Raw genomic sequence first — 14,954 nt, 5'->3', positions numbered from 1 at the left:
CGAGAGAAGTTCCAATCACGATATGTTAGATCAAGTAAAACTTGGTAAGTTTGTCATGTATATAAAATTTGTTGTTTTCATGTTGTTAAATTGCATTGCAGCATATGTATTTACAATATACATATATATTAAATTTTTCAGTTTTCCATGTGGTAATTACATTTCATCGTAATTTTTTTTCTTACAGTTACATATTATTATGCAAATTTTGTAATTGTAGTTTTTTATTCCGTGCATCTGATATCAACAAATCAGGAGTGTTTTGTATTAGAGAATTCTTACCAGAACACACATGCCCGATAAAGGCTAAGATTTATCCTAAGTTTCATGCTACTAGTAAGTTGATTGGAGGTATAGTGAAACAAAAGTTTAAAAATCACAAAAGAAAATACAATGCGACTGAAATCAGAAGTGACATGAAGGAAGACCTTGGTATGGATTTGACATAAATTATGTGTTGGCAAGCTAAGGAACAAGCACTTGAAGATTTGAGAGGGAAATCGTCGGCATCATACGAAAAACTACCTGCATACATTCATGTTTTGAATACTACTTACCTAGGTTCACATATACGAATGAAAAAGCATGAAGATAATGAGTTTTTATATATTTTTGTCGCACTAACTACATTAATACAGGAGTTCGATCACTTTAGACATGTGATAGTTATTGATGCAAGTTATCTCAGAGGACTGTACAATGGTACATTTGTAGCTGCCTGTACCATTGATGAAGCCAATAAGCTATTCCCAACATGTATTTGACTCTATAAATAGTTGTAGGTGTTTATAATATATATATATATTTATATATATATATATATATATATGCAGCATATTTATGTTTGTACTATGTATTTGTTATGTTTTCAAATATATCTATTTATTTAAAGTTGTGAAGTATTTTTAATGAAATAAATTGCATTCACATATTTGGCAAGCTATATGTGTTTATAGAATACTTATTAAATTTCTTCTTGGTGTTGGCTGGGATATATATATATATATATATATATATATATATATTATAGCTCTGAATTATGTTTTTGTGTTAAATACCAGCTATAGTTGTTTTCAGCTGTATGTATTTACAAAATATATATTAATTTTTTTATATCTATATATAACGTCATTTTAATGTCTTTGTTTCATGTTCAGGCCATATATTTTCATTGGCATATGGAATACTAGATTATGAAAATCATGCATCCTGGACATGGTTTTTTGAGAATCTAAAGGAAGCATACGGTGAAAGAGAACATATGTGTGTAGTTTCCGATCGTAATGCAAGCATATAAAAGCTGTTGCTGATATGTACAATAATGTACCACATTACGCTTGTATGTGGCATCTATGGGGTAATGTGAAAAAAGATTTTAGAAAGTCACATGATGCATTGTCGGAAATTTTCTATACCATGGTAAAATCATACTCAAAGTCTGAATTTCACCAGTTAATGGAGAAAGTGGAGGTAGTTGATGTTAGGGTGAAGAATTACTTGGAATTGACGGGATACGATAAGTGGGCTAGGTTATATGCAACAGTTCATAGGGGATGGACTTTATCATCAAATATTGCAGAGTCAATTAATGCCGCATTAGTATCGGCTAGAGAACTTCCAATATACGATTTTTTAGAGGAAGTTAGATTGATGTTTGGTAAATGAAATTGTGAAAAAAGACAGGAGACATTGTACACACGCACGGATCTAATTGGAAAATTTCAAGCAATTCTCCAACAGAATGAAGCTGAGTGTACACGTATGAAGGTATGATGAAATAGATATAATCATTAAATTAACTGTTCTTGAATTTTGATCTGTTGTATGAAACATATCTTCATATACTAATTAGTAAAATCTTAACATATGTATGTGTTGTAATGAGAAAAAATATGTATACCATACGTAGACATATTAATACACATATGTTGCTTTGGAAAAAATAGATTTGTTAAACTGTAGCAAATTGTACTGTTAACTTTTTTTTTAATATTTTTTATGTATTAATATTTTCAGGTTATACCAGCCTCAGAGTACGTCTATACAGTCCATGACGAGGAGAAATATTTTATTGTTTGCCTAAAGAAAAAAAAAAGTTCTTGTCATGCGTTCCAATTGGATGAGATACCATGTGTGCATGCGTGTGTTGTACTTGATAGCAAGAATCTTGAAAAGGGACCATATTACTCTCATATATACAAGCCAAAAACTGTTATGAGAACGTATGATCTTCCTGCATATCCTCTACCACATAAAGATGATTGGGTGATGCCAAAGAAAATATTGGACGAGGTAGTTTTGCCCCCGAAATACAAGCGTCCCCCTGGAAGACCTGCAAAGAAGGAGCGTGGTAAATCAGAAAGAGATATGTTCAGAAAGAAAAGCAAAAATTGTTGTAGTTCATGTGGATTAAAACGTCACAATAGGCGTTCATGTAGAAAATACAACAAATGATAAGTTTGATCATGTTTTTTGTCAAATTTCAGTTGATTTGTTTATTTTCAATTTGAGTTGTATCATTTTGGATGTTGAACCTTTTATTGATATTGATAATTTGTTAGTGTTCAGATGTTACACTTTTATGAGCTTGAACTTGTTAATTTGTTATAGTACAAATCTTTAATTTTATATTATATAGATATACATATATTTTTTGCATTAAACATATGTTTGAATATGTAATAAAAGGAGCGATACTTATTTTGAAAAAAATTATTTTTGCATTAGACGTAAATAAAAATGAATGTTAGTATTAACAATAATGTGCATCTTTCAAAATTACAAATAGAAATCTGGACAAAAATAAATATGTTTGTATGTGTATTAACAAGACACGTATTTATGAAAATGTAATAAAAAAAATTCATATAAATTATATACGATAATGTGCAATTTAATGTCATATGTATTTTTAAAATACAATTTCTCACTGTAATGATCATATATATGTAAAAAAAAAAAATACATTTGTTGACTGAAATGACATATTCATGTTAAGAATATATTTGTTCAATGTAATGTTAATATGTATTGAAAAAATACATATTTTCACTGAAATATGCATGTGTTAACAATTGCTTTGTTAAGTGAAAGTAAGTGCATATGAATGTTAAACTACAAATGTTCACTGGAATAAGCATATGTATGTTAAAAATACATATGTTAACTGGAATAAACATACGTATTATCATAAATATTCACATTCATTAAAAAAAATACATATGAAAAACTGCGTAGAACAGTTTATAAAGACATATACTAACTATTAAAAATAGGAGATTAAACGATTAAACATCATAAACTTAATATAACAATAAAGGAACATTAACATACCATGTTCGACCATTAAAGTAACATATAAATCCCATGAAATTTTTTTAAAAACACTATTTATCCACCTAATCTTAAATGTTTTTAACTTCAAAAAATAAAATACAGATCAAATATCATGCACTTCAGTGCCTTCTGTTAACTCAATTTCCCAAAGAGGCCTCATTGGTGCTTCATCATCACTTTGTGCCTCCGCTTCTGCTTTCCTAGTACCATAATCCCACACAAGTGAAGCGTATCTTATACGAATAAGGTCTGGATCAAAATCAACTAATGGAACACCTTCACCAAAAGTAAGGCACTCGGCATACGTAATCATATATAAGCCACAGTCCCTGCAAATACATACATAAATAAGTAAAAAGTTGTTACAACTTTAATGCATATGTATATATACAAGTAATATGTATATCATTACTTACAAGCTGCCACTTGGTTGTTGAGGCACATTCTCCACAACTGAAACACCAAATGGATCCATCTTATCATTTAATTTGTAATTGGATGTCAATACCCTTATTCTCGTAGAATTTACATGCAATGAGACATATAGATATAACCTCCGCTAACTTTTCAATTTTACTAAGCACCACAGCATCATGACCAGCAGCTAACAAAGAATCATATACATATATGCACCTATGATTGAAAGATATAACCACAAGAACCCAATGATGTTTGGCCTTTACGTGAACAGAAATGAACATATGATCAATCATATGCCATGGCACTGTAGTATGCATGCGGAATCCACTTATGTACTCATTTAGATGGTATTCCTTTCCACCAGCATTAAGAGATGCATCATCCACTTTATACACATCAAACAGCCTGCTAACAATGTTCATGAAATTGTAGTCTACAGTGCTGAACTTATATGAGCTATTGGGATCATACTTGAACTTCTTTCGTAGATAGTAGAAGCATACATCAATTTGCTGCATTATAATTAAATTTCATACTTAATAGTAAAAAAAAAAAAAAGATACAAAGAATCCAACACTACATAAGTAAATATCATGTACATATTAGTGAACATATAATATACTTCATATGTATATACAAATATACATTTTCAAGTATAACAATATAAGCAGTTACAAATATTCATATGTAACACAGAACTAATATTTATACCAATATACAACTCACCAACGTAATAATACATCACTTACCTCATCTGACCATGTCTGGCTAGGAGTATTCATAACGTAGAACCAATTCTTGTCTTCAATAGATAAAATTCCAAAATTGATAACTGATATTTTTGCCTTGCCCTTCAAATAATGTTCTTCTTTGTTGTTTCTGTTTATTCATTATACATATTAGTAGATAATTTACAAAATGCTTAAATTATAAAATATAGTACAATTAAGTTGTAACCTATATACCTCTTTCAATGATATTTAAGAAGATACAATGAAAGCTACGTCATGAACTTATTGGTGACCTTGGTGTCTTCTATATCATTAACTGAATGAGATATGAAGGGACGCTTCTGATCGAATGTTCTCCGTTGTACTTCTGTGCTTCCTTTATTATTAAGACATTCAAATTATGTAAACATAATCAATTACATAAGATGATGTAGTATTACTATAAATTAGTATATTGATGAATGAAAAGTTCAATTATGTGTTAAAACTTTCACATATGTATTTATGAAATACATATTAACAAACTTATTTTTTACTACTTCAGTTTTACATATCTATGTTGTCAAACTTCAAAATAATAAAGTTGTCTTCAAAATATAATTGTATCTAATTAAAAACATATACAACTGATCCAAAAATACAACTAAACATCAAAATACAAATTCATACTTCATCATCCATTACAAAAAAAAAAAGTAATATATATAGTAAACAAATTTGTTAACTTAAAAAATTATGGTACGAGTACTAACCATCTGCTGAACCAAAATTCATTGTGAATGGTGACTCCTTATATCTAAATGGTCGCCTAACCCTTGAAACATGCATTGGTGTTTGTTGTGCTTCATTTGCCGATGGATATACGATAATACTTTGTTCAAGATTGACATATGCATTAAGACTGGGAAGAAGCTCATTAGGAAGAGTGATCTGAAAGTCGGGTAAATCTTGATCAGCATTGCTTTCATCATTTGCTCCATCAGAAATGTGGACCGGAGTCATATGTTGCTGATCTAACTTTGATTTATCCACATCATTAACCTCTAACTCATCTTCTACTGGTTTATTTAAATTCATCTCGACAATAGTTTCTTTGTTCTGTAAAAATTGTATAAAGACCTAGTAAGGTTGCATTTTCAAACAATAAATAAAAGCAACAATGCACGTTTTCAAGATACCTTGAACTCATCTTCAACTTAAACATTGGATTTTTTTATGTGGTAAAGATCAATGCTTCTAAGGAACTCATCTGGAAATGTGAATTGAGATTCTGATATTTATTGTAACACCTCAAAAATCTATCTCGAGAGGTCACACGACGCTTGGAACCACAAGTGATCTCAAGATAACCCATGAACTGGCATACTGTTAAGCAGCTGAATTATGGCATAATAAATAACTGTTTACTGTGCGGAAACATAGTCATACTAAAGACCTAAAATAGATACAATATTGATGAAGCTTTACAATCTGATAAATCTTAAGGATGAAACTGAAATTTACATAACTGATTTCTACTGACATCTATGAAGCCTATACTATACTGACTATAGATAGTTGGGGCATGCCTCCAACTATCACTAATTAATACATATAAAAGTAAATGAACTGTACATGAACTAAAATTGTCTGGAGTTTTCGAAGTAGGAGAACTCATCACCTGCTGACTGGAATCTGCAACTGTTTGATCGTGATGCGTAGGCTATAACTGGTACCTACATTATGAGAAAATGTAGCCACACAGGTGTATATGTGGATCAGTACTTCTGGAATATACTGAGTATGCAGGGGTGAATGTAATAAGTAAAACTAATTTCATACGTAATAGTAAAATATGCATGTTAAGTGTAAGTAGACTCACCAATAGGCTGGAATAAACTGAAAGCTGACATATCTTAAAACATGAGTAATAAACATGATCTGATAAGCTGGTGAATTTCTACACTTAGTTTCTGTAAAACTTACTTTAATGATATAAGTATAACTGAAACTGAATACTGGGTATGTAAAACTAGAGTGTATTTAATCTTAATAACTAGATTGAAACTATAGAGTATTATGCATATGAGAAAGGGATTGACTGAGTAACATGAGGTAACTGAGCATGAATTTGTGAAGACTGTATTATCTGAGAATGCAAGATCAAGCGTATAATATGATTCTAAAATAGTCCGTAAACTAAGGTACTGAAATACTGATAACTGGATAACTGATAAAAGTACACTATGGTCAAGCAAACCTGAAACTGAACTGAGTTACTGATCTGATTACTAAACTGAGACTATGACTAATACTGTAACTGAGACTCATACTGGAACTGAATATTGTGTTCTAATAACTGTGTGACTGATATTTAGGATTACTGATAACTGTATTACTAATAAATAGGGGACTATATCTGACGGTCCTATTTCTATGGAACTATACTGTGTTCCGTACTGAGCTGAGTGACTGTATCTGACAGTCCTGAATCTGTAGAACTGAATTGAGTTCTACAACTGAGTCTGAAACTAAAATTATGGGAAGTAGTCATCTAACCGACATGCCCCAATTAGGTGAATAATGCTGAATTGGGGTCCAATCTATAACCCCAATTGGAAGGGTGTCAATACCCCACTACTGGTAAGGACACTTGAGAACCCTATACTGGCAGGTACTCAAAATGAGAATGGTGGGAACCCTAAACTGATAGGTTAAGCCACCTCATCAACCCTAACCTAACAGGTTAGATGTCTCAACCTAAGCTGGCCATGTAGTTCTGGAACACAAGGATTGCTTCTAAGAATCATACCCTAAACTGACAGGTGAGTTCCCATCCTTGGGTTCACCCGGTGCTAAATCCTACTCCCATCTGAATAGACACTGAACATGATTAACTGAACTGAGTTAACTGAGTTCTATTGACTGAAGAAATACTACTGAGATTACTAAATTTCTAAGATCTCTGAGATTACTGGAACTACTGAGTTTACTGAGTTTTCCTGAGTCATGAGATTGGCTGAATTCTATGGATCATGGCTTGACTGAGAGTATCTTGAAAACATGACACTGGCTCTAGGTACACAGCTATATTTTCGGTTACAAGTACCCCCAGGACTCGATAGAAATAAACTGACAAGGCATGATATTCTTGAATACATGACCAACGTCAATAGTCCATAATACAATAAGTTGGGGATTTCATGAAGCACATAGTTATCATAATAGCATTACAATAGTCAATTGTCAACTATGCTTCCATTTAGACATTTTTTCAAACATTTGGAGGTTATGGACTTGTACATTAATGAGAACACATGGTAACATGTCATGATTGCTATATTCAATTTACATGGGCATTCTATCAAGCACATGGAGATTTATACATGGATATGGGAATATCTTAAAAACATAGGAGCATAGCATGCTTACATAACTAAAATCATGATTTGAGGATTTACATGGAATTCACGTGAAATAGGATATGGGTTTTCATCAAAACATGTAAAATTCATAACTTGAACATAAGGAAGTCTTAATCATGAGGGATTAAAGCTCATGCTTCAAACTCATGTCAAAACATCTCAGAATTTATGCTTGATAACATAAGCATTCGTAAATCATATTAAAATCTGGAAATTTCAGCAATGCTCATGAAAATATAAACAAACTCATGAAATTTATCTTCAACAGCTCTCAAAACTCAAAATCTTGTAAATAGTGATAATGTGTATGAATCCCAATTTAGAACTCATATATAAACATTCAAAATCATAGAAAAACATCCAACTCAATATGCTTCTTGAAAATACTTCAACACCATCAAAATAATAAGATCAAGAATCTCAATATCATACTTAAACTCACTTTCAAAAATTTAGAAATACCGTTACGCGTATAAATGCATAAAAATAGTCATGCAATTCAATATTCAATCACTTGTAAACTCATAATCTTCAAACAATATAAATTGGGTATAAACCCTAACTTCAAATTTCATGAAAAATCACATAAAATTCAGTAATTTATAAGTTAAAATAAGTTTTGGGCACAAGGACGAAATGATTGTCCTTGTTGAAACCCCACATACCTTAATTGATGATCTTAGAAGAGAAAGCTTGAATCTTGGATTCCTATGATGCTTTGAATGTGAAAGCTTGAACCTTTTGAATCTCTAATGGTGTTCTTAAAGCTTCTTCTTGAAGTTCTTGAATAAGAAAACTTAGATTCTTGACTATCTTGAAGAAATTTTGATGGAGTTTCTTGGTGTTCTTGAGGGGGCTAGGACTTTCTTTGGAGAGAAAAGGCTGAATAATGATGTAAATAATGTTTTGGGGGCTTTAATTATCTTTTATGGACAAGTTTGAGTGAAGGAAAGGACCTTTTTGCCCTTAAAAACGTGAAAGAAGCACCTGGAAATTGGGTGTGTGCGATAGGGCGTGTGTCGCACGCTAATCGCGCGATGCTACTGCCTCAGTCACGAAAATGGCCATAACTTTTCGCCCGGGTATCAGATTTTGGAGAAATTGGTATCGTTGGAAAGCTAATTAATATATACAATTTGGTGGGTCTTGGGATGAAAAATTCCATGTATATAAAGAGTTATATACATTTGAAGTAGACCCTTGTAGAATCGAATATCGAATTTTGGGCGAATCAAAAGATCTTAGTTCAACTTGGCTCTAAGTAATTTCTATGAACATTTTTAACCTCAAAAGAAAATCAAACATAAGGATAAAGATTTTGAAACTTGTAATTACATGGGAATCACTTGGATTATAGCTTATACGCGTAAGAATGATGGTTCATAGACTAGCCCAAAAATGCGGGGTATTACATTTGTGCTTCCCCGAAACTGTCATCAACCAGTTTTTTTTTCTACACAACATGTTCATATAAATTAAATTAAATAATTTTTTTAAATAACTAAACAACTAATCAAGATATATTCAACATACCGGAGAGACACATACATCTTTTGCCTCATGCACATCTATATCAGTTTTTTCCTTTCAAAGAAGAAACAATAAAAAATTAAAACAATTAATATTCATCAATATAAGTATACCTAACCCCAAGAAAAAAATGCTCTACCATAACATCGTCATTATGCTCATTATACCCATCAATATCATTGTACACATCATTCATGTTGTTGCTTTGATATCCTGCCATCTCTTCGGTAACCTGTTTTAATGTTATTTTTTGTAATGATAAATTAGAAGTGTATATAGAAAATAAGTTGCATATAAATGTACGCAATTAAATTACCAATGTGCCTTCAGGATTGTAATTAAACTCATGAACAAACTTTGAAGTCGTTTGATGGGGTGAGGTATTCTTAACATTCTCATCCGTTGGTGGCTGATTAGATTCTCTGCTTTTTGGTTGTTTCTTCATGTTTTAAACATGAAAATACAAATAAAAAATAAATAGTAAACTAACTGTTTGGTACAGCTCTGCATATGTATATTTGATTATACATATCACAAACTAAAAAATACATATTAAATATATGACTAAGACAATGAATCCTACATTTGAATTTATTCAAAATACATAATATGCACGCTGTATTTTTATTTAACATAACTAATGTAACATATGACTATGTATTTATTATTATACATATTGTCATTTATAAAAATACATTTTAGCAAATCAAATAGACTCAGCAAACTGTATATGTATTTTCAGACATTAAAAATACATATGTTGTATATGTATATATGTTGTATTTGTATTCAACTACTATATATATATATATATATATATATATATATATATAAATGTTGAATATGTATTTAACATGGCAAGTGTATATTTTATAAAAATCGTGTAAATTAGAATAGTTGTACCTTATTTTTATTAATTGCATTCATCATCTGATCAAACCTGGATGATAGTAGGCCACGGATATCATCAAACTCTTGCCAAACCTGAATTCAAATACAATAATTAGAAATGCAAAAATAAATTAATTGAAAACTTAAAAATAAATTACCTTTTCGCGAAACTTATCAAAGACCTTCTTTGAAACTACGACGTCTTCATCTTCGGAACTGAACGAAGACGGAGCAAGGGACTGAATCGGAATAGATTTTTTACTATCAGGCCGGTTTATTTTTTTTCTATTTTCACGTAGCGTAGTTTTTGTTAGAATTGATTTGTTAATTGGAGTCTTCACAGAAGGCATCTTTGCAGCGCGGTGTTGAGGGGTCCTTTTTGGTGTTTGCTCATCTACACCTTTAGGATGTGGCTTCAATTTTTTCTTTGCAGGTGAAGCTGATGGATCAACATGGTTCTTTTTTTTGTGGTTAACTGTTTTTGTCTTTATGGAGGATCCTGAAAATATCATCCGAATCAATGTCATCTACATTATTACTAGCAACTCCAGGAACAATCTTCTTCGGTGTTTGAAAAGCTGAAATCTCCTTTCTTGTTCGCTCGATATTCTTAAAAACAACCTACAATTTAAATTAAATAATGTAAAAAATAATTCAGATGCTGAAAATAATTACATTATAAAATAGTTAACCGTGATCCAAACTCAATAATGAATAAACAATGACAATTCTATATTTTGTATATATACATATACCAGATCATAAAATATATTTACAAAATAATCAACATCACATAAAAAGATAAAAAGTAAAACTAACCTTTTCATCTGTATCATCAAACATACTTTCCATAAGAGTTTCATATCGTGGGCGAGGAGAATTTGTCTTCCAATTCAAAAGACGTGGAATTTGAGAGTCCATCTTGGAAGCAACATTACGAGGCACATTTGAACAACACTCGTACAACCAAATTTAGATGGCCAGTGGCATTCTAAGAAGCATATAGAACTTTCCTTTCGGCTTTAAATTTTTATGCAAACTTCTAGCTAATCCTTTAAATGCAACCGATCCCCAGGGATAATCACTGTAGCGATCACTCTCAATCAAATCAAAGTGTAGGCATGGAATAGCTACGGTATCAACTAACGATAGTAAGAATGCGTGAATAAAATATAAATTGGCAAACTTTAGCGCATCTTCATCGTTATCAACCCCCCCCCCCCAAATTTTGTTAGAAACAGCCGCAAATAACTCTTTTTCTGTACAAAACTCTCACCATCAAAATATTGATCAATAATTCTATTTGGACGCTCCTCATCAAACACAAAATCATCCTTATTTGAAACATAATTCAAACCAGTCACCAAAGCAAACTCTCTAGGAGTGAAATGAAGAATTGTGCCCTTTGCAAGAATGACTGTGGCACTTATAGAACTTTCTCTAGTTTCAGGTGACATAATGCATCTCCCTAATTGCGTTTGGACGACACAATCTTTCTTCTTCATGAAAAAATCAAATATATTTTTAGTACAAAACATCTTGTACTGATTCTTCGTTAACATTGACTTGATACGGTCGTCAATGTCGTTGATCATATGACATCCTGTATGAGGAGAAAATTTGGGCAATACTCGTGTCATGTATATTTGATCATGCATGACCTATACAACCAAAAAATACAATTATATGATAAAACAGTGTCTTATATGTATTTATGAAATACATCTTAAAACTAGTTTATACAAACAGTGTCTTATATGTATTTATGAAATACATCTTATAGTTAGTTTATACATTCTATATATAAATGTATCATATGTATTTTTAAAATACATTACTAGTCAAAATATAAGTTATCAAAACACAGAAATTGTCCTCACTTGATGTATGTAAAAAATACATTTCAACAAACAAGAACTACATATCACATTCAAAATGTAATGACTACCAAATACAACTTAACATCGAATAAAATTCTTAGAGGTAAACATAGAAACACATATCTAAACTGATTGTATTTTCAGAATACATATTAGAATTATATTTCAACAAACACATATGTATTTTGTGAATACATGAATTGTACAGATTTAATTTACAAGAACAGAATATAACAACACATATATAAATTATATAACAAATGTATTTTCAAAATACATAATACACTTCTATATAAAAATATATATTCAAAAACCTTGCCATTGATAAATACAAATATCTTATACAAATTTTAGATATCAAATACATATTTGAAATATATTGTATATAACATATACAATTCATATAAATAACAAAATTTTCGAATAGCACCATACCTCCTCCACTTTCTCTTGTTCAAATTCACAATCTAATGCAACAGGACTTGCAATTTTACGACATTCTCCTTTTTCATCCGATTTTCTCCTTTTCATTAATTTTTGAAATTTTGTGGGTTTTGGGGATAAAGATTTTGTCAATGCTTTCCTTTTCATTATTTCCACAATTTTTTTGGGATCGTTATGGTGCTTCGATCTCAACTCTTCAACGGTAACACCTTCGTCAGACATAATATTAGTAGAACCCAAGTTAAAATCTTTGTCTTGTGTTAAACCAAGACTAAACGATGGTAGTTCATCGGAAACTAAATTCTTCGATTGATTTCCTCTAACTGAACTACTACGATTTGCATGTTAAGCCATTATAAATTAACTAGTACAATTTCAACAGAAAAAAAAAACTCAAAAAGACAAGTTTCGCAGACTAATTTTGAAAAATGGCGACACTAAAACACCTTAGCAGAAATTAAATGAAAAAAAAAACATGCATTAACTGAATAAAAACTTACCTTAAGAAGTGGAGATGATCTTTATCAAGATCGTGGGATTTCACGCGGAATTTGGGGGAATTTGAAAAAAAAAATGAAAGTTGGGGAGAAGTGAAATTGGTAAAGTAGAGTAAAAATAGGAATCTGAAAATTAAAGAGTAGATTTCACGCGCTTTTAAGAAAAAAAGGGTAAAATATTGCTAGTTTGTTTATTAGTTGTAAGAGAAAATGGCCAAAAGCCTCCCCAACCTTTACCCCAAATCTCAACTACACACTTGTACTTTGCGGGAGGGTCCTATAACCCCCCGAACATTTTTAAAGTGGAATATTTACACCCCTAAAAGCTCATGTCCAGACATTGTTTCAGGCAGTGAGCTCACTCGCTGCCACGTCATTTTCTTAATCTTTTTTTACTCTAAAAAATTAATTATTTTACTTTATATATTTTACTTTTCTCTTTATTCTTTAATATATATATATATATATATATATATATATATATATATTCTCTTTTTCTATTTTTCCTCCTCCGTAATTCTTGTCGTTGCTTTCAGTTTTCCAGCAAAAAAATTTTTTTGATGAATTGTACAAAAACAAAAAGAAAGAAAGAAAGAAAGAAGCTAACATCTTCAAGAAAAAAAATGAAACCAAAAAGTGTAAAAAGTATTGGTTTTCTTGTCTGCTCCAACCTCCCCACCTTAAAAATCAAGAAACACACACAAACATCAAATTCGTTGGTGAACTCGTCGGTTGGAAACTCACAAACATCATTTTTTGTGGACTACTCCAACCATTTTTGGTGAACTTCTCCAACCATTTTTTTTAATAGAAAAAGTGTTGATTTTCTTGTTGGTTTCGACAAATGGATATCCTTTCTTCATTTCTTTTTCCTGAAAACGAACCAACCGAAATTCGTCTGTGAACTCACTGGAAAATTGACTAAGATCTTTCGATCGTCGATGAGCTCGTCGGTCGTCATATTATCTTTTGTTTTATTTCTTTTGGTGATAATTGTTGTAAGTATTGATTGTTGTGTTGAATGTTGATTTTCATTTTGAAATTTAAAACAAAAATGAAATTGGTAGAGACAAAAATGGTAATTGAGAAATTAATGGTGAGAAGATGAAATTGGTAGAAGTATTGAAAATGTGATTTAGATTCCGACATAAATAGAGATGAGAAAGATAAAGAGAGAGTATTTTGAGGATGGTGATGAAGAAGAAATAAAATAAAAATTATATATATATATATATATATATATATATGTGTGTGTGTGTGTGTGTGTGTGTGTGTGTGTGTGTGTATTTATTTTAAAAAGAAATGTAAAAAATATGTTTTTTAATATTTTTGGATTACTCACTCTCTTTGAGAGAGTGAAATACACTCTCTTTGCCACATAAGCCTTTAGGGGTGTAAATATTCTACTTTAAAAATGTTCAGGGGGATTTCATAGAACCCCTGCAAAGTATAGGTGTGTAGTTGAGATTTGGGGTAAAGGTCGGAGGGGCTTTTGGCTATTTTCTCTTAGTTATAATTTTGGCAAACTATTGTTATTTCTTGTAATTAATATCTTAAGGTTGCTAGTTTATGTAAATTTTCCATTAGTATAAGACTAATCACCTTCGTTAATTAACTTTAATAGAAACCAAAGATATCAAAATTAAGAATTAATCTTACCTCCTAAAGAATCGTTCTTATAGGGTTGCAAGATAAATTCCAATTAGCCACACACAAAGGTGTAAATAAGAGAAATTCTCAATTAATAATAATTTTGTCTAATTGAAAATAACAAAACTCATCCCTATATATAGGAAAAAAAAACTATCCCAAATAGCATGG

At 30.9% G+C, this 14,954-nt stretch overlaps 1 protein-coding gene across 1 annotated transcript; it reads left to right on the top strand.

The window, feature by feature from the left end:
• The first annotated feature begins 1,416 nt into the window (after nt 1-1,416).
• LOC124899626 lies at nt 1,417-2,454 on the top strand. The gene is made up of 3 exons (XM_047414579.1): nt 1,417-1,641; nt 1,684-1,767; nt 2,017-2,454. The coding sequence occupies exons 1-3, from the start codon at nt 1,417-1,419 to the stop codon at nt 2,452-2,454; spliced, it is 747 nt and encodes a 248-aa protein (XP_047270535.1).
• The last annotated feature ends 12,500 nt before the right edge of the window (nt 2,455-14,954 follow it).

This window comes from Capsicum annuum, chromosome 6 (genome assembly GCF_002878395.1).
Source record: "Capsicum annuum cultivar UCD-10X-F1 chromosome 6, UCD10Xv1.1, whole genome shotgun sequence".
NCBI lineage: Eukaryota > Viridiplantae > Streptophyta > Magnoliopsida > Solanales > Solanaceae > Capsicum > Capsicum annuum.
This window is presented reverse-complemented; position numbering and strand designations above follow the sequence as displayed.

Bases quoted from the DNA above. Each gene is read 5' to 3' on its own strand.
- LOC124899626 (XM_047414579.1), top strand. From the start codon at position 1,417: ATGGTAAAATCATACTCAAAGTCTGAATTTCACCAGTTAATGGAGAAA. The intron at 1,642-1,683 runs GTTAGATTGATG...GAAAAAAGACAG, and splicing joins TATACGATTTTTTAGAGGAA to GAGACATTGTACACACGCAC. The intron at 1,768-2,016 runs GTATGATGAAAT...TAATATTTTCAG, and splicing joins CTGAGTGTACACGTATGAAG to GTTATACCAGCCTCAGAGTA.